Source organism: Ambystoma mexicanum, chromosome 11, assembly GCF_040938575.1.
Source record: "Ambystoma mexicanum isolate Mex_15411 chromosome 11, UKY_AmexF1_1, whole genome shotgun sequence".
Classification (NCBI taxonomy): domain Eukaryota; kingdom Metazoa; phylum Chordata; class Amphibia; order Caudata; family Ambystomatidae; genus Ambystoma; species Ambystoma mexicanum.
Genome location: NC_090934.1, coordinates 485,325,769 through 485,350,004, shown reverse-complemented (window position 1 = coordinate 485,350,004; position 24,236 = coordinate 485,325,769). Strand labels below are relative to the sequence as shown.

The following is a 24,236-nucleotide window of genomic DNA, read 5'->3' as shown; positions in this document are numbered from 1 at the left end:
GAAAGGACATACTCATAATACTCATCCCCACACAAACTACACACAAGGTTAGATTATTTTTTCATAAGCAGAGAACACACGCCTCAGACGACTAAAGCACAATACTTAGGAAGGACCATCTCCGACCACTCCCCACTCCTATTAGACTGGCAACACAACAACCCTAGACCGCCCATCCCAATGTGGAGAATGCCTGCTGAGGCTCTGAAAGACCCGACCTTCAGGGATGAGCTCCAGGAGTCCTTAGAAAACTATATAGCGGTAAACACAGGCAGTGTGGACCAAATAGGAACGCTATGGGATGCCCTAAAGGTGGTAATACGGGGAGAAACAATTGCAAAAGCAGGAGGCATCAGGAAACTACTACGGGAGGAACTGAACCAGAAAGAGCTGACAGTCCAACAAGTAGAGTCCACCCCTATTGATACGTTGGGAAGGGAGGAAGAACTGAGTTCTCTTAGGGAGGACTGCTCTAGGGCATGGAACAGGTTGGCTAAGTTCGACTTTAGCGTCAGAACCAATAGAGCACATGCAGAGGCCGATAGACCAGGTAGGCTACTAGCGTGGCTCTGCAAAAAAGAACACCCTAGGCATACTACTACAGCACTACGAGACGAACAAGGCATAGAACACAGGACTCAACAAGACATAAACAATACCTTCCAACGATTCTATGCACAACTATACTCCCACACACACAAGGTCCCACAGGACCAGATATTGGACACCCTAGAGGAAATTGGCCTACCCAAATTGTCACCAATGCAGTCCGAAGCCCTAGACTCCGACATCACACCGGAAGACATAACAGAGGCTATTAGGTCCCTCGCTACTTGTAAGACCCCAGGATGCGATGGACTCCTCCCAGAATTCTACAAGGAATACGAACCCACCCTGACGCCCCTGTTACACCAGGTCTTTTCAGAGACATTCGAAACTGGTATCCTACCTGACAGTATGAGGGAAACCTTACTGGTCCCGATGCTCAAACCCAATAAACCTTCCGATAAATGCGACTCCTACCGCCCGCTCGCCATGCTTAATTATGATGTGAAAATACTGACGACAATACTAGCGAGACGTCTGTCCAAAGTGATTGGTGACATAGTACATGAAGACCAAAACGGCTTTATACCTGGACGTAACACGTCCCTAAACTTACGCAGGCTACAGCACATTATAGCTGAAACCAATACAAGCGGAAAACAACTCGCACTACTCTCCCTGGATGCTATTAAAGCATTTGATTCCATTTATTGGGAGTGGCTGATAGCGGTCCTAGAAGGTTTTGGGCTCGGTCAACGATTTATCAGATGGGTAGTGATCCTATATAATGAACCTAGGGCCAGGATAAAATCCGGGAGATATGTATCAGACACATGGGAAATTCGCAGGGGCACTAGGCAGGGCTGCCCACTCTCTCCCATGCTCTACATCCTGGGCCTAGAACCCATTGCGATCTTCCTTAGGCAGCAATTTTTCGATGCAGGAATTAGGCTGGGCGGGACTGACCACATTGTTTCGCTATATGCAGACGATGTCCTAATATATGTTAACGACCCTCATCTCAATGTCCCGACAATACTGGAGGTCCTTGATAACTACGCCAAAGTTTCGGGCATACAATTTAGCAAAACGAAATCCTGCATGTTTCCATTAGCATCCCTGAAGAATAAATCTGCAGAAGAGCTTCCCTCAGTGGGCATAAAGTGGGAGACCGAATCTTTCCGTTACCTTGGGATCCAGATAATGCACACCCCAGAACAAATGCACACACGAAACACGATGGCTGCGATACCCAAATTGCGCAAATCCATAAGTTTCTGGTCTAAGCTTCCATTATCCATGCTGGGCAGGGCCTCAATAACCAAGATGATCATTCTCCCTAGATTCCTATATGGGTTCCAGAATGTGCACTTCTATATCACCAAGCCCTTCTTTCGGCTTCTCGACACAATAATTAAGGAGTTTCTATGGGGTAAGGGCAGACATCGGGTGGCACTGTCTACCTTAGTACTACCGCAGAGCCAAGGAGGGATCCAGTTACCTAGTCTAGAGAAATACTACCTTGCAGCTCATCTAAGCCATGTAACCAAATGGCTAGCAGATGGGACCACTTCGGAGAACCCCCTCCTACAGGCCATGATCTCCCCAATTCACCTGAGGGAATTGCTCTGGGTCCCTCAAACTCTGCTACACGATCAGCCTTTTCTAACAATCCTAGGCAGGAAAATATGGTGCAGAACCAAGACGGTGTTACACCTAAAGCAACCATACTTCCAAGAAGTGCCAATACTCTCGGGACTCGACAAATCTGTCACCACCCTCCACACCATTAGGCACTGGGAGGAAAAAGGAGTGTACACCTGGGGTGATCTATACTCCGGAGGCACATTCAGGGAGTTCGCTGAGTTGCAGGAGGAAGAGGGCATTCACGCTGGCCAATTCCTGTGGTATCAAAAGATCCGCAATATAGCACGCACAAAATGGGACACCTGGCCAGAAGAACCGGAGAACACTCCCCTCTTGGCCTTGATGTACACCCTGAGTGAAGAGAGGAAAGCAATATCTCAGATATATAAACTCCTTATTGACATCCCCAATCCCTGCGGTGACATACTAAAGACCCGCTGGGAATCAGACATGGGACTGGAGCTGTCCGAAGAGGAATGGAGCAGAGCGCTGTCCTTCCCGAAAGAGGTCTCTAGAAACCAGAGATTTCGGCTAATCCAGTTAAATGTACTCTATCGTACCTACTTAACCCCGAGCAGAATCGCTAAGTTCAACAAAACCGCCCAGACACAGTGCACCTGGTGTGGGATAGAGGGAGCAGACTTAATCCATATGTTATGGAACTGTACCAAAACCCGTAGCCTCTGGTCGACGGTAAAAAAAACCTGCGAAGAGGCAGAAGTCACCAGATATAAATGGACCCCAGCGGAATGCCTCCTAGGCTGCTACTGGCCAAACTCAAATATGCGGTTAAGCTGATGGACTTGCTATGCATAACAGCCAAAAGAACTATCGCCATGGCATGGAAACGGCCGGCAGGACCAAATCAAAGGGCATGGCGCAAAGAATTCGAAAGATGGGCGACTGCCGAAACAAGAGCTTGGGAGGACAGCGTGGCCAGATCTACGGACGAGTCAAGCATGGCCCTTGCTGCTTGGAAAGACACCATGTCTGGACTGTTTCACTCCTCGGATGATAAGCCCCCCTGAACCACCTACCGGCCCCAACACAGGACCTGAATGATTGCCTAAGACATTCGAAACCAAGCCCCTCCAGCATTAACATTCTCGGAAAGCCCATACCCGTGCCCATGTTGCCCGGCCGCTTCCTCCCCGCTTACAACCTCATCAGTCATCACCCCCCTTGAATCGGAGATAGTTAATGTTTCTATTGTTTATGTTCATGTTATGTAAAGTTTGTTGTTTGACCACAAAGGCTGAATGTCGCTGGCCAATCGGTCACCTTGAAATATGTAACTATAACGAAAATGCCAATAAACAAATTTGAAAATAAATGAATGTATTTTGGCTGTCCATTCTTATAACGTTGTCTTTTTACCCCTTTATTAAGTATCTGAAGTGCCATTTTGCTCCCACTTCAGGGGAGCTAAACTTGTTCATTTACTTACGGTTGTGTATTTGTGGTTTATTAGTGTGCGATATTGAGCTGCTTTTGCTAGTGTAATGTTTTCAAACTGACCGAGTAAATAAATGTATATTCTTTTACCAAGAAACCTTGAGTAAGTGTTTGTTTGAATCACTGTACTGGTTGGTCCTTTTGTGTAACTTGTTCTACTGCTCACTTAAACTTTTGAGAGAAGTCTGGCTGTTCAGCCAATGCTACCACTTTACTGTGTAGTACAGGCTTGTACCAAAGGTGAAATTGTGCTTACACTTGTAGTGTTCCCAAAGGGTGCTGCATGTGATTCTGCCTAACCTCACTTCTCTGTATGCGCTGAAAACTATAGCCTATAATTTAATTAGGTAATCCTTATTTGTTTTTATTTGTTTTTATTTTGACATTTGTCTAGCGCGCCTAACTTGGAGGCATCTAGGCGCTTTTCGCTTAAGAAGGATGGTAACATTGGTTATTTGCAAAGGTCTTGGGTTAAAGACGTTGATTACATGGGTTACAGACGTTACTAGCATGAATTACAGAAATACAATTAAATACATTAGGCTGAGGTCATTATATAATGCATTGGGTTATCATGTTTACAGAGACTACTTCTTAGATTAGGTTGGTACATTGCTTCCGGTTATCTTTTGAATGGGAAGGTTCTGTGTAGGGTGCCGACAGGATGGGATGAGGTTGTTTGTGGGAGGTAGTGGTAGGAATGTGAAGCCCAGTGTGGGGAAGTATATAGTAGAAGTTGTTGTTCACTGACCCCCAACTTCTTTAAGGAAGGAGGGTGTCTTTGTTCTTAAATCAGTCCAACCTTTTTATTCAGCTTCCCCAACACAGACTTTTCAGTAAGGGGGGCCTGAAATCCCAAATTCTCCAAGCATTTCAATTTTTCTGTCCGACTTCACAACCTAGACCAAAGCAAGGGGGGGTCTGAAAAGCAAAGCGATAAATCACCCTGTCTTTATTTTAAACCAAAAGTGTAGGTGAAATTATTGCCATATGTATTTTTACCCATCTTGAAATTCTACTGCTACCCTTTTAAGCTTGCAGGAAAATCAAAATTGCACAACATTATATAAGTGCTGCCTTTGTTATTGATTAGTCTAATTATTTCGTGAAGTGAAATTTGCAGAAAGTAAGAATCGCGATTGTGTTCTTCTTAGCTCACTTTTGTGACTTATTTATACTGAGAGAAGTTGATTGTGGTGTTCCACGTATAAAGTTGTGTTTTGACATTTTTGTACTAATTTCTATTAGTGTTTATTTTAACAAATACCAGTATATTCCCTGTACACCGGCCTGGTTCTTGGCTCATTGTTTGCTCTGGGGAGAGGGACACAAGGGGCATGATATGTGCCTGAGATGGGGCACAAAAAGAAAAAAATCTGTTAAATAGTTTGTTGCATAACCACTTGAGTGGGAAGGGAAGGAACTCCCCGTGTTGAGGGTGGTTTATCAATAAACCGTTACAAATGTAAGCAGATAAGTGGAGTTTGACAGGTCAATCCCCAACCCTAAGTCTGCCGGCCACAGAACTGCTCCTCTTTTTCATAAGCATGCACACTCTTGCACACTCTGGCTGACTGACCGAGCTAGCTTGCATAGACGATTTTATCACAGATGCAGGGTTTGACAGTACATCCAATTCATTGTCTTTGGCTACAGAAATCATCTTGCAGCTGCATGACCATGGACTGTCTGCTGCACTACTCTAGTCCTCAGGCAAACTTTAAAGAGGGTCCTGATCAACAGTGGGGGGGATGGTAGGGCGGGGGCAGGGCTGGGGTCTTGCCTCAAAAAATTAAGCTCCCTTGGGCATGATATACCATGGAATCTGCCTGCATGCTGCTAGTAAAGACTGGAAGTTGTCTTTAAGATTCTGATTGGCTGGCTCACAGGTCATGTGACACAAATCCCCTTTTTATTGAGTGTCTGCATTCGGCCCCAGCGCCTACAGCTAGGGGGAAAAATGCAGTATAGTTAATCTCCTCTCCCCTGACCTATTGCCCAGTTTCCCTTCTACCACATTATTCAAAGATCCCGGAGTGGGTGGTCTTCAACAGGATGACCTAGTGCCTTGAGGTTAAAGGCCTTGGACATCCACTTCAATATGGCTTCTGTAGTAAAAATTCAGAGACTGCACCTATTCATGTGTCCAACTTTCTCTGATGCTCACCACTCCAAACTCTCCTCCTATACTCATCCTTTGGACACCTCTGCCGCTTTAGACACTTGTCAACCACTTCTCTCCAACATACTCTCCAGGACCTTGAGTTTTGCAAGTCTGCTCTGGTGCTCGTTACGTCCTACCTTGAAGGCCGTTGCTTGAAAATCTCCTTGAACTTACAAACCTCTAACTCCTCTCCTCTCCCTAACTGTTCTCTAAGAATCTGTCATTGGACCTCAGATCTTCACCCTCTCTGCCTCTGCCTTAGGTAGACCTATCTCATCCTTTGAGTGTCAAGGAAAGAGATGTTGGTGAGAGCCAAATATTTTTCTCTTTTCTCTTTTTCTCTTTTCCTGCACCTCCTTGGCCATCCCTGAATGGTTTACATGCTTTCTCACTGCAATCCATCACTGGGCGGCTCTCCACTGCCTTATGCTGAACTCTTTGAAAATTAAATCCTCTTCCTCCAGGCTTCAAACGCTATTTCTCCCTTGCCCTCCCCTCTCGTATCTGACTGACGTTTCTTCCTCGCTCAAGGCTTGTAACCTTGTGTTCCTCTTTGATGGCGACACCGACAAACTTCATCACTACTACTATTGGTATTCGCCTTCTCAACATTCAAAATGTTCTTCCATTTTGTACTCCCTTCACTTAGAAATTCTAATCTCCACCCTCAGCAAATTTGATTGTTGCTCGCACCTGCCTACTCCTTGGTATTCCTCTACTTACTTATTCTACCTCTGATTTGTCACACACACTCTATATAACCTACCCTGATATTCCATCACTTCTACCTACATACACCATGCTGGATGGCCCTTTGTGCACAGCTCTCTCTTTTCAAGCTTTGTCTAGTATACAAAGCTGTCGATGGCCTTGCTAGTCGGTATCTGGCAGACTGTAGCTCTCTAATCACCGTCTTGTTCACTCTGCTCTCCTTCTGCATTCAATCCCATTGTCCTACACCTCCCTTCGCTTGCTTCTGCTCCTACTCCCTACTTGCCATACTCCATTGAAACCCACTGCCAGCACAATCCAAGCTAGCTGAACTGTGGCTATCTTTAAAGCACAACTTAAACTTCACCTAATGTCCTAAGTGGAGGAAGTCCTCCTGCACCCCCCACCCCCGATACCACCACTTCCCCCAGTGCTGCCTAATAATGCCATTTTGTATATTAATGTCAGACACAAGATGAATGCTTCACTCACAGAACTGATGCCAATGGGCACTGCACGTGCTACATATACCAGCGGTGACATTGACATTGAGATGGAGGCCTCTGAGGGACATCGAGTCGACGGGCATCGACGCACAGCGCCCCCTGCTGAATTTCTTTTTTTTCTCTGAATAATCAATAAATATATATTTATGGAAATATCAAAGATAAGGAATACGTGGAAGGAACATCCAGTCGAAAAGAACGTTACCAGGGGTAAGTAACTTGTTCTTCTGTGCAACATTTGCCGTTAACAAGATTTGTTTTGAGATTGGAGAAGATGTATGTTAAGTAGGACATGTGTAGTCAAAGTATAACCTGTACTGTTGTATAAACTGTGTACAAGGAAATGCATTTTGTATATTATTCAGACATAGAAATATTCTTAGTGAGATATTCAGAGGCAGGCCAATTCTAATTTCTGTAAACTGTGTGTGTATATTTGTCTGTGGGGACTTCACCAACATAAAGCCTGTACACCACATTTGTTTTTTATTGAACTTCAAATACAAGCAGTTTCATAGAACAGAATTGCAGGGTTGGATTGTATATCACGGGGCGTTAAATTAGGGAATGCACACCATCTGTAATTGAACCCACAAACATCACACGTCCATGACTGTAAATTTCAACAGGAATCTGCAGTTGCATGTACACGCTGAAACACACGTGCACTAAATTATGATGCAGGACACCTTCATTTGTACTTTTCAGTTTGGCAGATAAGACGAAGAATTAATAAACGTACTGGCCAAGTATAAAGTTTCTAGTGATCATTATTAAGTGCTTTGGTCTGGTCTATGGTTCACCTTTGCCATTAAACATGCAGCACTGGGGAAATATAAGGGGTTCTCAGGAAAACCCCTATGTACCAACTCCAGGTTGCTTTTCACTTAATGGGTGGGTATCCTGGGTTTCCAGAGCCTTTGTTTGGCCCAAGGAGGAATATTCAATGTGACATTGTCACCCAGGACATTTGGTCTGTCTTCCAACAGTGGTATCTTGGTCTGTGGTGGGTTCAGCTCTCTGGGTCCGTATACCTGTGACTATCTGTTGCTTGCCATCATGATTATACGCGCACATCTACTCAAGGGGATGTCTCAATCGCCAAAGTTCAATAATGTAATTTTTGGACAGTTAATGATTTTATACACATGCAAGGATTTCTAATATTAACATTTCAAGGATGTAGATTTAATTCAGGAAGATAGATTTTTACAAATAAAATTCTATCTTAACTAATGTTATCAAATAATAAAGGCTACATGTGAATTACCATAAATACATTGCTGGGTCTCCCAATACATAATTGTTAATTCCAATGCTATTGGCACAATTTACATAGCGAACATGCCTTTAAACTAGACTAAATAAACCATAAAAACAGAAGGCAGTTTTAATTGGGTATAGCGCAGTAGAATTAGGTTTGCGTTAATGATTCAGTATGTTAAGTAATCTAGAGTTAGATCGTTTTTACCACCTTTCCCAATAGTATGGTAGGCTGTGCCTGGCAAGTGTCTCAATTATCATTTTTTGTTAGTTTGGGCTATTGGGTGGCGCTTAAAGCGCTACCTTTTAATCCAAAACTATTGTCTTGAAAATAAGCGCTTTGAATTGGGGTCTGTAATGCTTTTCCAATGGAGATTACATTTGAGGTGGGATACACAGTTAGGTTATTGAATCCCTCCCATTCCGTGCCCCTAGCCATGCTAATCCCCATGGCTAATCGCACCCATTCCTGCCCATCTCGGAACTCAGCTCTTCCATGGAGGCAGCCATCTTGGATGACTGTCTCTAAGGAAGCTCTCTGGAAACGAGCTGAGACTCACGGCCATCTTTGAATAGGAAAGATACCATGCATCTTCCAATTAAAATGATACATTGAATCATGCAAGTATAATCTTTTTTAAAATAGCTAAAGTAACTTATAACCATAAGGAATTGTTCAAAAATATATATTGCATGTGAATGTCACAAATATTAGAGCACTTTAGAGTGGATTTAAGTCTCAACATATTAAACTACAGCAGACTGTGAAGAAAGACTGTGTCTAATGCGGGAGATTGTCAGTTATAAAGATCCAAGATGGCAACTGTGAGCCAGGGGAACGCCAGCAGGATACCGGGACAGCTTAATACACCACGGGTGAACTTAAACATGACACGGGTAGCTTAATGACACGTTCCGAGAGATACAAGGCCTATAACCCACAGGGAATGTCCTAGACTGATGTTTAATCGCCGGTATACTTAATATTGTTTAGATGCTGATACTCTTTGTATAACAGCTTTGAAGCAACTGCACCTATAGATTAGGGCACCCATTGATGCCTCTAGCTTTACAACATTTAAGGTGAGTCCAAGTGAATCTTAGTAATACATTATTGAAATAAGCTACTAATTACAGATCTCTGCTACAAAAATTCCATTTAGCTCCATCTTGCACTCCCTTTCAGGGATTCAACTCAACATGTGTTGCTCACTCTGTCCTGCATATGGAGCCTGGAGCAGGGCCGAACTCTATCAAATAATTGACCGACAAGATATTTGCAAACCCTTTCCAGGGATTTATTGGGCTTTCTCCCTTGGGAAACATGTGTACCCTGTTGGCACAACACTTGTAACATAGCCTGTCTAATGCTCTGTTACTGATATCCACATTCTTTTTCCTGAAGTGATTACGCTCCGGTCTGTGTGAGGATAACAGTTTTTAGAAAGCAGCTAGTTTTTCTTTAACAAGCCTGTTTTGTATGTTGCCCAATCTGGCCTTTTTTGGTCACTTTTTAACTTTTTTTTTTCTTTTCTTTTTTCCAGGTGGACTCACCAATGAACTTAAAACACCCTCATGATCTTGTCATGGTGATGAGGCAAGAAACCACTGTCAACTACCTCAAGCAGCTTGAGGTAGGAGATGTCTTATAATTATTTAACAACAACAAAAATACAGAGTGATTTTCTTCTCCCTGCTACACCCCTTTCCCCATGCCTCTCCAATATTATGAGTAGTCAGTTATGGTTTCAATATTACGTATCCGTGTTAATTTAATACGTTGGGTGGCCTGTTGCTGTTTTTTTCTTTTATCAATGACATCTGCCATTGGTGGTGCTTATTTATTTTTCTTGATCACAGTTGACAGATTGATGAGACGTGTTTTTTGTTGATAAAGTCATAAGTATTGAAAAAAACGTACAATTAATACAAAAAAAAATCTGAAGTCATACATATTGTATAATGTTACATAAGTATGCAGTCGATACATTTGCCTAGGAACATGTAAACTGTAATAAGGAGTTCAAATGTAATCTACAGCATGAAATCATATCGTACTATGTAATAAAAGGCCCAATGTAGGTTTGTCCGAAGCCACCCTGCCCACTTTATCACCGCTAGAGTGAGCTGTTGCCTTATGCATACAGCAGTAAGACTTCAAGTTAATCTTCCTGGTTAAGAAAATGTGTATTACAACAATGGTAACATACAATTAGCTGCAGAAAAGACCCAATTATTTTATTGTGCATTTGTTAGGCGCTTTTACAGTAAGTCAATTCTGTTTCAAAGTGCCCACAGGGCAGCCGGGAGGGAACATGGGATTGAAAAAAAAAAACAATAACTACAATGGAAGATAAAGACGGACCTACTATGCCTTGTTAGTATTCAGAATGTGCAAGTGCAGCAAGAAAAGCCGAAATGGGGGTTGCAGTGGGGCTAAGTGCTGGAATGTATTTATTTATATTGCACCGGTAGCTCGTGAGCTTCGGGGCGCAGATACATGAACACAAAGGACAGGAAAAAAGAAAGAAAAAGCAGAACACAAAGCACAAGACCGTAAAATAATAAAAAGAGGGAGCTGAGATGGATTGGAGGCTCTACTTAAAGGCTTTTGGCTTTATTTAAAGATATGTGTTTTCAGTAATTTACGAAAACGTAGATAGTTCGATTCCAATCTTAGCTGGACAGGGAGGTTGGTCCATATGCCAGCCACAGAGTGTTGGGAAAGATTTGCCTGCACTGTTTTTGTGTCTGTAGGAGGCCACAGCTATCACGCCTTGATCCGCCGATCTTCGCTTCCTGATGGGCACGTATGGAGTGAGTTTGGATTTTAGGTAGGCAGGAGCTTTACAGTCAGTCAACAAGTTTATTCGGATTAAATATAAATCCGTCAAACACATAGCAAAAACAACACACAAAAGCAAATGCAAAAAACTCACAGAGGAGAACCTACGCCCATACCTCAATACCCCAGTGTTAGCACCCCCATTCGCTAGCGACCCCAATATCCTAGCAGACATCTACAAAGATGTCCTCACCAAAGCTATCAATGTAATAGCGCCACTTGAATGAAAAAAGAGAAGAAATCCTTACACTCCAACTCCTGGTTTACTGAAGAACTGCACTCAATGCGATCCCACAAAAGGGCAGCACTAAAAAACTGGCAATCTGACCCCTGCACCAATACCAAAAACATATTCAATTTAATCTCCCACCAATACAAGAGAGCTATCTCCAATGCCAAAGCCAACGCCTTCAACACTCGTATCGCCAATGCCAAGTCACAATCCAAAGAGATGTTCTCAATCTTTAATGAGCTCATCTCCCCCCCTAATACTCCAGATGAAATAATCAAAGATGAAGCGTGGTGTACCAGCATTCAAGCTGCCATGCTTCACAAAATTGACCTTCTCCAAAAGAAAATCAAAGACCACTGCAAAGCACTTCCTCACCAGACAGGAACCAAACCGACCAACACCCCACCCACTTCCTCCAAGCCCACCATACCTGACTTCTCCTTCAGAGATGTCACGGAAACAGAAGTTATCAACCTTCTAATAAACCTCAAAACCTCCCCATGCAAAGGCGACATTTGCCCACCTAAACTGGTCAAAGACTGCGCAGACTGCCTTGCGCCGCTCCTCACGGCATTTATCAATGCGTCCTTTAAAACAGGCATCATCCCAGCCAACCTCAAAGAGGCTTGGGTCCGGCCTCTCCTAAAAAAAACGACTCTTGACCCCTCACAACCCAACAACTATAGACCAATAACCACTGTGCCATTCTTGCTAAAATTACTGGACAAAGCCGCACACTGCCAAATCCAACACTTTCTGGAAACCCACTCCATCCTCGGGACGAGGCAATCGGGCTTCCGGAAAGGACATGGCACAGAAACAGCCCTGGTAGATCTGAAGAGCCAGATCACCCAAATCATGGACAAAGGCAAGCCGGCTCTTCTGCTTCTTCTAGATCTCTCAGCCGCGTTTGATCTGGTTGATCACAAGATTCTCACTTCCCACCTCACGCACTCAGCCAACTTCTCCAAAGAAGCAGCCGCCTGGATCACTTCCTTCCTCGAAGGTAGGGCCATGAAAGTCTTCTCGGGCATCGCCAACGCCACTCCCACGACAATCCACTGCGGGGTCCCTCAAGGTTCCTGCACTGCACCTACACTCTATAACTTGTTCACCAAGCCACTCAAACTTGACTCATACGGCATCACCTACACGAACTACGCGGACGACACACAAGTACTTCTACCCCTCTCAGGCTCATACAACGAAGAACACCTTAGACAAACTGGACAAACTGTACACTAACTTCTCCATTGACGACTCCATCATCCCCGTGTCCACAGCCGTCAAGACACTGGGAGTATACCTTGACTCTTCGCTATCAATGACTAGACAAGTCAGCGCAATCACTTCCGCATCCACACACACCACCAAACTTATAAACGCCATCAAGCCCTACCTCTCTAAACCTAACTGCCTCTCCATAGTGAGGGCAACCATTGGAGCCAAATTGGACTACTGCAATGCTCTCCTAGCAGGCACATCAGCCAAAAACATAAATAGACTACAAATCACGCAGAACAACGCTCTCCGGGCCGCTCTTAGTATCCCAAGAAGAGAGCATATCACCCAGGCCAGGCTCTCAGCCCAATGGCTCCCAGTCAAAGAACGGATCACCCTCAAAATCCTCACCCTCACTCACAAATGCCTCTCCTTCTCCGCCCCGTCCTATCTTTCAGATACCATCCTCAAACCTTCCTCCACACGTCCCACTAGGACGCAATACGCTAACCTACTCTGCACCCCACGCATCAAAAAAGCCAAAGCCGGAGGTCTAGGTTTTCCCTACATTGCAGCACAGACATGGAACGCTCTCCCTTCAGACATCCGAACGGAAAACTCACTTCCCATCTTTCGCAGGAAACTGAAAACCTCGTTCCTTGCAAAATAATTAGCAAACTCTCAGGAAGCCATGTAAATATACTGCCTTGCTATTGTATATATTTCCTCTGTAATTTATGTACTGCTTGTAACTACGGTTTCCTTTGCAACTAAGATGTCTGTAACAAGCGCCACGATGCTTCTGGGCTGATGTGCGCTCAACAAATTTGAATAAATAAATCAATAAACCTTATCAAAAAGTGGTACATCAAAGAGCCATTTAAGGGAAAACAGAAGGGTGAACCAAAGGATCCCATCACCCTCTATATAGCTCCCCTTGACTGGGCCCAGCCCCAAAAGTGCCTGTCCGATTGCGACCCAGGGGAATGAGGTTAGCCCCAGACAGGGGGTAGGTCCTCTGGAGACGCCTCAGGGGGTACTCTGGGCCTAAATGCAGTAGTGGGCTGATAAAAATTGCACTCCTGGGGGCCCCCCCCTGCCCCTCCCCATTGTCCCATGACCCTATTCGCCAGTCTCCAGTCCCAGAAGGTCAATTCCACTATGTCCCCCGAACTCTGGACCAAGCTGGCCAATCTGCGACATCCCGCCAAGGTTTCCCTGGTCACAAAAGAACAACCTCTCAAAGACCTTAGCCATTGTAGGCTTTTATTGGCAAGAGCTTCCCTAGACTCCTGCATGTTCCTTTCCATTTTTGGTACCCCATGAAGATACACACAAGCTTGTCCATTCCGACCATGGGTAGGAGGCTGAGGTGGGCCTCCTCTGAGCCGTGAACCACCGGGCCTCTTTCCCACAATTGTGGGGCGATAGGGACCTACTTGGCTATGCCCAAAGTCCACCACCCCAGTGTGCTGGCTGATCTTGTTGCCCCCTGCACTGGGATTTTTTCCAGGGGCCGGTTGTGCATTCCCAGACATCATGCTGGGACTAGACGGTGTTGGGGGTATAAACTCAGGACTCGAAAGGGCTTGGGTCTTAGGATGCGCCATAGGTATGTCAATTGGGACCTTACAAGCAGCCAGGATATAGATGGGTTCCTCTGCCCTCTGCTCCTTATCCTGGGTGGCTATAAGGGCTGCAGGCATGTTTCTGATGACAACCAGCTCAGCCAGAACTTGCTTACACTTACACCCCCCAAGTGATATATCAGCCTCCGAAGGGGGGTTAAAAGCCAACCCTACATCCAAATGGGTTTTGCTTTTTTTGATGCTTAGATGCCCTAGGTGTAGATCAGAAAAGGGGTGGGCTGGCCAGTGGACTCGCTGTAGACACCGGCACACTTCCGGGGCTTCTGTTGCACAAGGAAAGATTGCGTGCAGGGACATCAACAGATGGGCTGCCCTCGGCATTCGAGCAGACCAAAGCCGAGCTGGATGGGGTCTTTCCCGGCCTGGCACCCTTTATAGGAGTGGATGGCAAGGTGAGAACTGCATTGCATCTTCCCGAGGTAGAGCTCGCTGAGTTGGAGCAGCTAACTAATTCTCCCATACCTGCAAAGCCCCCCTCATGATGCACCTGCATCTCCGACCCAGGACAGAGGATTCTCTGGACGGGGAGCACCTTAGGGGGACTGAGGCTCAGGGTTGGGACGAGAAGTCAAGGTTCTTCAGCAGAGGGTGGGCAGAACCTTCCTCCGTTGGGTGCTATGATGGCCAGGGCCACCTGAGTCTTTGTGGTGCAGTCCTCTCCATTGTGTTGATCCTCATGCATATTACCCCGATTGGTGGATAATGATCCTTCCCTGGTCCCATGTTCGATGACCATGCTGCTCCCCTGTGACAGTTGAGCCCCAGAGCCCCCTTCTATCCACACTTGGGGGTGTGGGGGGGAACAAGTGGAGGGCTCACCCCCAGGTACTAAGACAGTGTTCTGGGCAGTCATAACAAGTGTTTCAGCCGGCGCACCCTTTTTAACCTCGGGACGTGTCCTCTTTATGACCAGTGCCTTACGCTTGAGATTATGTCCACTCTCTTGGAGAGCATGCTCAACGCACACCTTGGGGCATAGTGGAGGCAGGAGGAAGGGTGAAAGAGTTGGAGGTGTAGGGGAGGGGGGGTTTCCTTGGTGGGCCGTGGGTTTTCATAGTTCTCAGGCTCTTCAGTAAGGACATTATGGATTCAGCAGACTCGGCAGACTCAGCAGAGCCGAGCGGGAACACCCGCTTTAGGCTTCTCTAGGCCCGGGCAAACAGTTCTTCAGACGAACGCTCGCCTGCACTTACTTCACTTTTCCTGCTTCTCCCCTCTCCTCTCTCTGGCGGTTCCAGGACAGGCCTCCCGCTACCGCGCCGAACACCTGCGGCGCCAAACACTGCGTTCTTGCCCCGCCGCGGGCTTCACTGCTGCAGGGCTCCGGTGCTGGAGATGAGTCCCTGGGGGCGTGGCCAAAGCAGGAAGCTGCTAGAGGGGTCTTCACGGCGCCAAACACTGCGTTCTAGCCCCGCCGCGGGCTTCACTGCTGCAGGGCTCCGGTGCTGGAGAGGAGTCCCTGGGGGCGTGGCCAAAGCAGGAAGCTGCTGGAGGGGTCTGTGCAGCACCAAACACCGCGCCCTTGCCCCGCCGCAGGCTTTACCAAAAATACATCTATATGCCAATGTAAGAGATTTAAACTGGACCCTTTCCTCAATTTTTAGCCAATGCAGTTCTTTTCTTGCTTCACTGATATGCTGGTTTCTGGTTTTCTGTTTGATTCTTACTGCATTGTTTTGTAAAACTTGGTATCTATGATAGCATTGTTTATTGGAGCCTAGGATGAGTGTGTTGCCGTAATCAAGGCGAGATAAGATTGTGGCTCTTGCGATCGTGGCACTGTTTTCTTCCAATAAGTAAGATCTTATGGCTTTTAGTAGACGATGGTATGAGCAAGTTTTTTTTTTAACTTATTGGATTTGGACATCCAATCCTAGGAATGCTGCCAGCATCATTCCAAGGGTCTTGACCTTGTTCAAACCTTGGATTTGGGTATCTTTCATTGTGAAGGCACTATATGAGGGATGGAGCTTTGATCTGGCTAGGTTTGTGCCAACCTGTTTTCTTGCCATTAAGGCACATCCAATTGGTGTCCATCCACTGCTCTACTGCGTTGTATACCGAGGATAATTTCTCGTCCTTCTGATGATCTCCGCTTAATTTGATTACCAGCTGAGTATCATCAGCGTAGTTGGTAAAGAATGTATTGATGTTGTCCATGACTGTACAGAGAAACCTTGGGTATAGTTTGAAAAGGAGCAGGGACATACTAGCACCCTGTGGAACCCCACAGGTGATTTCTTTTTCTAATAAGAACAGGTTTCCCCAGTGAACTCTAGAGGTTCTGTTTTGAAGGAAGGACATTATCCATCCTATAGCTTCGTCTGAGCAGTTTGATGTTTACTTTAGTGCTTTCTTAAGTAAATTATGGTCTAGCAGGTCAAATGCTGCGCTCAGATCTAAAAGGATAAGGAGACCAACTTTCCCCCGATCTATGATGTTGAGCATCTTGGTCTGTAGATCCAGCATAGCCGTCTCAGGGCTATGAGTGGGACAAAAGCCTGATTGTTGGTAATGAAGGGATTCTGAGATTTCTACATGATCTTGCATTGTAGCAATCTTGTCCATGATTTTAAGCAAAACGTTGCAGCTGGTAATGGGTCTAAGGTTGTTTGGGTCCCTCTGGTGAAAATTGTTTTTCTTTTTTTTTTTTTTACACCAGTTGTGTGACTGTGACCCGCTTTATGCTTTTGGGCACATTTTGATCTCTGAAAGAGGTGTTAATTATTTTTGTCAGGGCTGGTGCGAAGATATCAGGATGGTCTAGAATAATGTTGGCCGGGAGTATATTTTCGGCGCAGGTGGTGAGTTTAATGGATGTAAGTGCTTTTATGATATCACTGGTGGTGATTGGAGTGAACCTAAACTGGGCCATAAGATGGGTTGGTTCCTTGGGCGTTAGTGAGGGAGGCGTCTTTGTATCAGCTTGCTATTTAGCAATGATATCCCTGGCCTTGGTGATTTTGTTGAAAAACGCTATCTGAGTTGCGTCGCACTCTTCTTGAGTGGGGGAAAAGATGGTGGTGATCCCTTTGGGTTTTTCAACCGATTTCAATATATTGAAGCGTTTGATAGTAGAGTTGGCTGCCATGGAGATCTGTTGTAATAATTCTTGGGGATTGGGTCCTCTGACGTTTTCCATATCTATGACCGTAATCGCCACAGCTGTGCTGCTTACTGTCATAGATATGGAATAAGTTGTCGGACCATCCCATCGAAAGAACGTTACCTGGTAAGAGAGTAACTTGTTCGTTTTTTTTTTTTGCTGCGATTATCATATTTTTGTAGGTTTTTCTCGCTATTTTTCCAGAGTGCTTTGTTGTCCGGGGTAGGCTTTATTAGCCATTATTTTTCCCTTTTCCTCTTATTTTTTTTTCTCTTCCAGGAGTTCCTGTGAGAGCCACTGTTTTTTTCCTTTTGATCTAACAGTTTTAGTTATGGGTTGTGCGTTCTGATCGACAAGTGTCTGTAGGTGGTTAAGTAGGTTTGACGGAGTAGTCTCACATGAGTCTTCATTATTTCCCTTGATTTCAAGGTTGTCTAGGCTTTGTTTCAGGTGCTCTTTGCTGATATTTTTAAAATGTTCCTGTTATTTTGATCAGGAGGTTAGGAGACCTTTTTTGTGTGGGTGGGGAGAAATGGAAAGTGACACTGTAGTGGTCAGACCAGATACATGGGTCGGTTTTGTAGTCTCGAGATGTAAGGTTGTTGGTGACAACCCAGTTGAGTAGATGTCCATTGTCCATGGTGGGTTCGCTATTCATCACCATGTAGTTGATGTTATTGAAGAGTTTCTCCAGTTTAATAGCTTCTCTATCTCTGGGGTCCCCCTGCCAGCGGTTTATATCTCCCAGGAATAGAGTTGCAGTGTTTGGTCCTTTAATCATATTCAGCTGGTGGGTTATTTCTTCATTAAATTCGGGCATAATGGATGGTGGCCTATATACTTCTATTATGTTTAGGCTACTATTACTAGTTGGAAGGTGTTTAAGGTGTTGAATTTCAGTGCTGTGACATGATATTTTAGAGGGAAACAGTTGAATAGTCAGTTCCCTGTCCTCTTTCTCTATTCGTGTAATATATGGTATAACCCTCTGGAACCACTGAGTCACATGTGGGACCGACTGTCTTTTAGCCATGTCTCCGTGATGCACATGTCGATGTTTTCCACAATTATCTTATGTACACACATAGCATGTTTAAGGGATCGGGTGTTCAAAAGACAGATATTTAAGTCTGATGTGGATTGTAGTCCCACTTACGTCGTAACTGAGGGCTGTTTGATTTTTTTTTTTCCCCCCATCTCTCGGTTGCAAGTGTTTGTTTTGTTGGACATTTTGCAAGGCTAATTCTATCTAGAATTGAGTCGCAAGACGCTTTGGCTACGTTTGCATTTTGGTAGTTGCGTAAAGTAGAGCATATTATAGCAATGGGTAGCAGCCCCATATGTACCTTTTAAACTGTGGGTGAATCTCAGTAGGTTTAAGAGCAGCGTGGCGTGCACTGGACGGCGAGGACTGGCGCAAGACAGGTCTTTGCCGGAATGTCCATGCTCATGGGCGAGCAGCAGATGAAGTGCATAGTATGGCAAGTGCTACTGGGTAGTAAGTACAAGCCTACAGAAGTCGGGCCGGTGGGTGCCAGGGCAAGTGCTGAGAGGTAGGCAATGACTGGGGCAGTTGGGTATGGGAGGCTAGGTGCCCAAGGGATTCATAATGGCCCTGGCCACAGCTACTGTGAGATTAGCACATCGAGGGTTGGTGCCAAAGGACTGCAGAGGTCTTGGAGAGGTCATAAAGTGGAAGCTTGTAGCTTCAGGAGAAGGCTATTGCAGTAGTCCAGTCTAGAGAGAACCAGGGCTCGGATAACATTGAGCTTCGGGAGGAAAGTGAGAAAAGGGAGAATTCCTTTGAGAAGGAAACGTTGAAAGTGGGACTTCTTGGCAATGTCCTGGGTGTGAGGGAGGAAGGAAGAGAGGAAGGAAGAGGAGAGAGTAGTCGAAGAGGACTCCAAGGTTTCTGGCTTCAGGAGGAGGAGTTGGGGGAGAGCCCATAGAAGATGGCCAGAGGGAGGGGAAAACTGAGTCCCAATGGGAATGATGTAATGCTTGCTGGCATTGAGGCACAGATTGTTAGTACTCCAGGACTGGATGACAGGCAGTCAGGGATTATGGCAGATGCAAGAGGGTCAGCAGGAACTTTGAAATAGTTCTGTATCATCTAGGAGGAAATGAGGAGTGCTAGCTGAGCAAGGTAAGTTTTGAAGAGCCAGTGAGAGGGGTTTGAGTCCTGGGGAACACCACAGGTGGAGAAGAAAGTAGGTGATGAGAAGGTACCCAAAATGATTTGGGATGAACGGTCAGTTAGGAAGGAGGTAAGCCAGTCCAGTGCCCGCTCCGAGATACCAAGGGTATCGTGCAGCCGTTTTATGAGGATTGAATGGTTAACCTTATCAAGGGCAGAGGATTGATCAAAGAGGATGACTACAGCCGGAGAGTCAGAATCCAGAAATGCGAGCAGTTCTTCACAGGTGTTCAGAAGAGCAGTTTCTGTGCCTCTGGATGCTCGTAATCCAGATTGGTCATGAAGACCACCAACAAGTTCAGTGTGTGAGGTAAGTTGTGGAAAGGCCAGCTTCTCTAGCAGTTTCCCAAGGAAGGGTGTGATGGTTGGCTGGACAGGTAGGGTCTGCTGGAGGTTTTCAGGAGGGGGCGCACAAGGAATGCTTGAGGGAGGATGGGAAAGATCCATTGGTAAGAGTGGTTGCAGAGATCAGCGAGTGCAGGGGCAAGAGAGCACATGTTTTCCTTGATGGTTCTAGAGGAGCAAGGGGAAAACTGTTTGGAAGAGACCTTCATGGAGCAGACCACTCTTGTGACTTCTTCAGGTGAGACTGGGGAGAAGGAGGAGAGAGAGGAAGGAGGGTGAGAAGCCGTAGGAGGCAAGGGCGTGGGGGAGGGGTTGGGCGGGTGGGTAGCAAGGGTGCTCAGGACGTCATGAGTTTTTGTGATGACGTGTGTGGCCAGTGCTTTGCAGATGGCCTGGGATGGGGGAGGGGAGGAGGAGACTGCTGAAGGGTTGGCTAGATCCTTGAAGATTTTAGAGTTCAGCCCTGTTGTTGGATGCACACGATACCCGTGACTGGATGTTAGCCCTCTTCTTGGCATGGATGGAGAGTCTCTATTGCCTTTGAAGCAGGCGGCAGGCCAGTTTGTCAGAGGGTGAGCCTGAGGTATGCCACTTCCACTCCACAGTTCTGCACTTGTGTTTCAGGGCTGCAAGTTCAGAGTCGTACCAGGTGTTAAGTTTGGAGGCAGGGTTCAGGCGGTTACTCATGACTGACGCAAGGGTGTTGGTAATGGACAAATAGAAGTTGCTGAGAGCAGAGGCGGTGGCAGAGTCTGGGGGTGTGAGCCAGGGGTGGGGGTTGAGGGACAGTGGGGGGATGAAGGTGAATGCATAGACATCCGCTGACACTCGTTTCATCGGCTGGATGTCCGTGAATGAGTTTGGCAGGGCTTTTGGCAGGGCGGTCAAAGGGCCGAGCGAGGGGACACAGGGGAGAGGAGAGGAGAGAATAGTCTGATGAAGAGTGGAGTGACAGAGTGTGGTTGGGGAGGGCGAGAAGAGAGGTTGGAATGGATGAGGGCATCCAGCCGAGTGGGTTTGGCCGGAGGGGAGAATGGAGAGGGATAGCAATGTGCAGAGGTCAAGGAAGAGAGTGGATGCAGTGATGGGGGAAGTCCAATTGGATGTTCATGTTGCCTGTGAGGAGGAGGTTTGAGGTGGTTGAGAGTAGGGAGGAGCAGAAATGGGACCATTCAGAGAGGAAAATGTGAGGAGGAGGAGGAATAATAATAATAATTAAGGCAACCCCACTGCCAGCATGGTGAGGTTGTGACCGTCATACCACTTTAACAGCTATGTCAAATTGTATACACTAAGAAAATATCAACATTTAAAAAACATATAAACAGAAATGTATTTGATTAAGCACTATTTCTCGAACAAAATAAATTACTTTTTTAAATGTATTTTTGTAATTATTCATTGTAATATTTTTTGATATGTATTATATCAATAATATTCTTCATGTACATTTTTAACTTTATTTGACTTCAGTTTACTTTTTTTATGATCTCTTGTCAACTTCGAATCATGCTGCATGTAACTTGTATGGATTGGTATGATTTAACTGCGGCATAATTGTTTGCAGCGGAATTTACCATAGTCCATTTCGCTGCAAACCCAATTTTGCTTAGGCCAAAATCAACTAATCCATGCCCCCCTCCCTCCAGCACCCCCAATTTATCCCCACCCTCCCCCACTTAACTTTCAGCGGCTATCTTCATTCTGACCCTGCAGCGTCTGGTCCGATCCTGCAACGTGGGTCAGAACCGACGCCCCTGGGTGCCTTTCTCTTTTTTTTTTTTTTTTTATAAAAGTCCCCCACTCCCAATGTCCCGGAAGCAGGGGACACCCTCACAACCCCAGTTCCATTATAGCGAGCAAGGGGAGCGGGAGACACCCCAGCAACTCCTGTTCCCCTTGTTTGCTATAAAGGAACCGTATGGACTAGTTGACTGAATTTTTGGCTGTACGATCATTTGGTACAGCCTAAATTTGGTGAACTAGGCCATACGGTTAAATATTTTCAGTCAAATTGGCCAAACCAATTGTTTACTCTTGACATCCCTCCACATTATATACTTGAGTTTAAATCCCATAAGTGGAATTCAAGGCAATGAGGAGCAGATACAATTGGCCGTATGTACTAAGTTGAAATTTCAACAAATTATGTGAGATTTTGGTTGAGGTTACTGCTTCACGTGAAAGGAGCAAAAACACTTGTGTATGAGCGCGATAGAAATACAATTTCAATTCAAGATACTTTACATTTTAATTTCCTAAAAACATTAATTATGTTAAAATACACCACATAATGTATTTACACTCTGAAAAGGTCTTCCTTTACTCACATTAGCCAGTGTACACTGTCTTTTCCACTAGTAGTTTGTATACATTGAAGATAAATCACCAATATAAAAATACATATAATAGGATGCCAGTTATAATAACGGCACAAAAAAAAAGGGACTGATGAGATTTATAATAGAAATGTTTTAAATGGGGAAACAAAAGACAAAAACACTCCCTCAAATACATCAAGTATGGGACATTGTTTGAATGCATTATGAACAGATCTGAATTATTTAAGTGTATAGCAAAGGATGCCATTTCAATTCCAATTTCTAGGACACTATCACATTGCTGTTGAATTCTGTAAGATTAACTAATTAAATTCCAGAAGCTTGGAACGATATAGTGTTTGTTGTTTTGTGTGCAGTTAATGAACGGCCAAGGAGATTCAGTTGTGACTAGAACTAGTCACTAAAATGATGCTTCAAAATGTTAAATCATGAAAAAGCAGTGAGGCCCAAAATGTCTTGCAAAGCAAGATGTGCCTTAGACTAAAAGGACATGACCGGTTTACATTGAAGCAACCTATGCTTAAAACTGTATTGGTGGCTTTATATCTCTAGTGTACATACTAGGCAGTCGCAACAGATCTGGAAATTCTGAGCAAAACCTGCAGACACAGCAGTAAAACTTGTTTTTTGTCAGAAGTGACTGTGAGTGAGAGGTGTGCAGTGCAGCTTGCTGTTACAAGTGACTTCACTCCTTGGTGCCGTCCTCTAAAGTTGGAGGAGGTTTGGCGATGCCCTGCCGGAGTAGTACAGAGCTTGATGCGGTCTGTATTAGTGTAACTACCAAGTTTTGTGTTGGTCTCCTCTTTGGAGAAGGGGTCTGGCAATGGAGAAAAGACCCAAGTGGCAGAAAGCAGAGGTAATCTGTGTGCCAATAGGCACTCTTTAGATTTGGACCCAACCCTCACTGTGTCAGCGTGGCAAGTGCAATTGGCACCCTGCATAGAGGCACGTGGGAGTGGTGGGAGGAGAGCCTCACCTTGCCTTCTATTTTGCGAGCACCTTGAATCAAGATTTTCATCTCTTTAAACAACCAGCGAGGACTTGTGCAAAAAAGAGGTATTGCCTACGATGGGGGATCAGGCTTAGGACTGTGGTTTGTTTGTACCCACTGAGATGCAGCATTCTAAAGAAAATCCCTGACTGGTGGATGCTAAAGGGGGTCTAAAGGGGTTTCTGCATTGACACGTGCAACTCCTCAGCCACTTGTACTACTACTTATTGCACTGTTACCTTATGGTGAAGTGCGGGCGTTAAGTGTTTCGGTGGATTTACGTGTACTGAGAGACCTTCCCTACCGGAGCAGTGTGTGAACAATCTATGTGACAGCTGGCCCTTTGTTGGAGGGATGACGGCGGGCCTTTGTGACACACACACACACACACCCCGTTTTGTTACTGCAGACCCTGGTGCCTTTGAGACACTATTCTCTTTTCCTAAGTGATATACGCTCTCCTGCACATGCGTGACATTGATTAGCAGACATTAATCTTCCTTATGGTCTTCAAGCGACATGGAGCGGTGACTGTGTTTTGTGGTGCCTTGAGTCGCTTGCCAACTGCGATTAGGTGATTGGGCATTACATATTTGTACTTAAGGAAAAAGTGAAAGCGCGCAAAGAATGTGTTTGACGGTGGTCACAAACAAACAGGATAAAATATCAGTTGAAGGATCAGAAGGCTCTGGGAGAGTCGTTGGGGAGGGCCAGCTAGAAGGAGAAATGGCGGTTCTGGAATCAGTTCAGTGTTCTTCGGCTGATTGTAATTATCCACTATGACACCCACGAGTGTGTCCCCAAAAATAATCATATTGACATCTAAGAGTTACGGGCCATGGTCCAAGGGCGCCAGTGAACAAAATTGCAAACCTCCTTCGCAGCGGATGGGGAATGGAGATCACCCAGACCTAATGTTACATTAGATCTTACAACATCATTGTCATGCCTTGGTATCAAACTTACAGAAAGTTTGGAAAGTGGGTTGATCCCGACTGAATGGGTCACAAATGAAC

The 24,236-nt window shown here is 45.4% G+C and overlaps 1 protein-coding gene across 3 annotated transcripts in view; it reads left to right on the top strand.

Annotated features, from left to right (window-relative positions):
- Positions 1-24,236, top strand: part of TTC17 (tetratricopeptide repeat domain 17) — a 2,246,693-nt gene that overhangs the window by 72,553 nt on the left and 2,149,904 nt on the right. For all 3 annotated transcript variants that reach the window (XM_069623328.1, XM_069623332.1, XM_069623329.1), the window contains exon 2: positions 9,837-9,926. In XM_069623328.1, the coding sequence (XP_069479429.1) occupies positions 9,837-9,926 (90 nt within the window). The remainder of the gene's footprint in view (positions 1-9,836; positions 9,927-24,236) is intronic.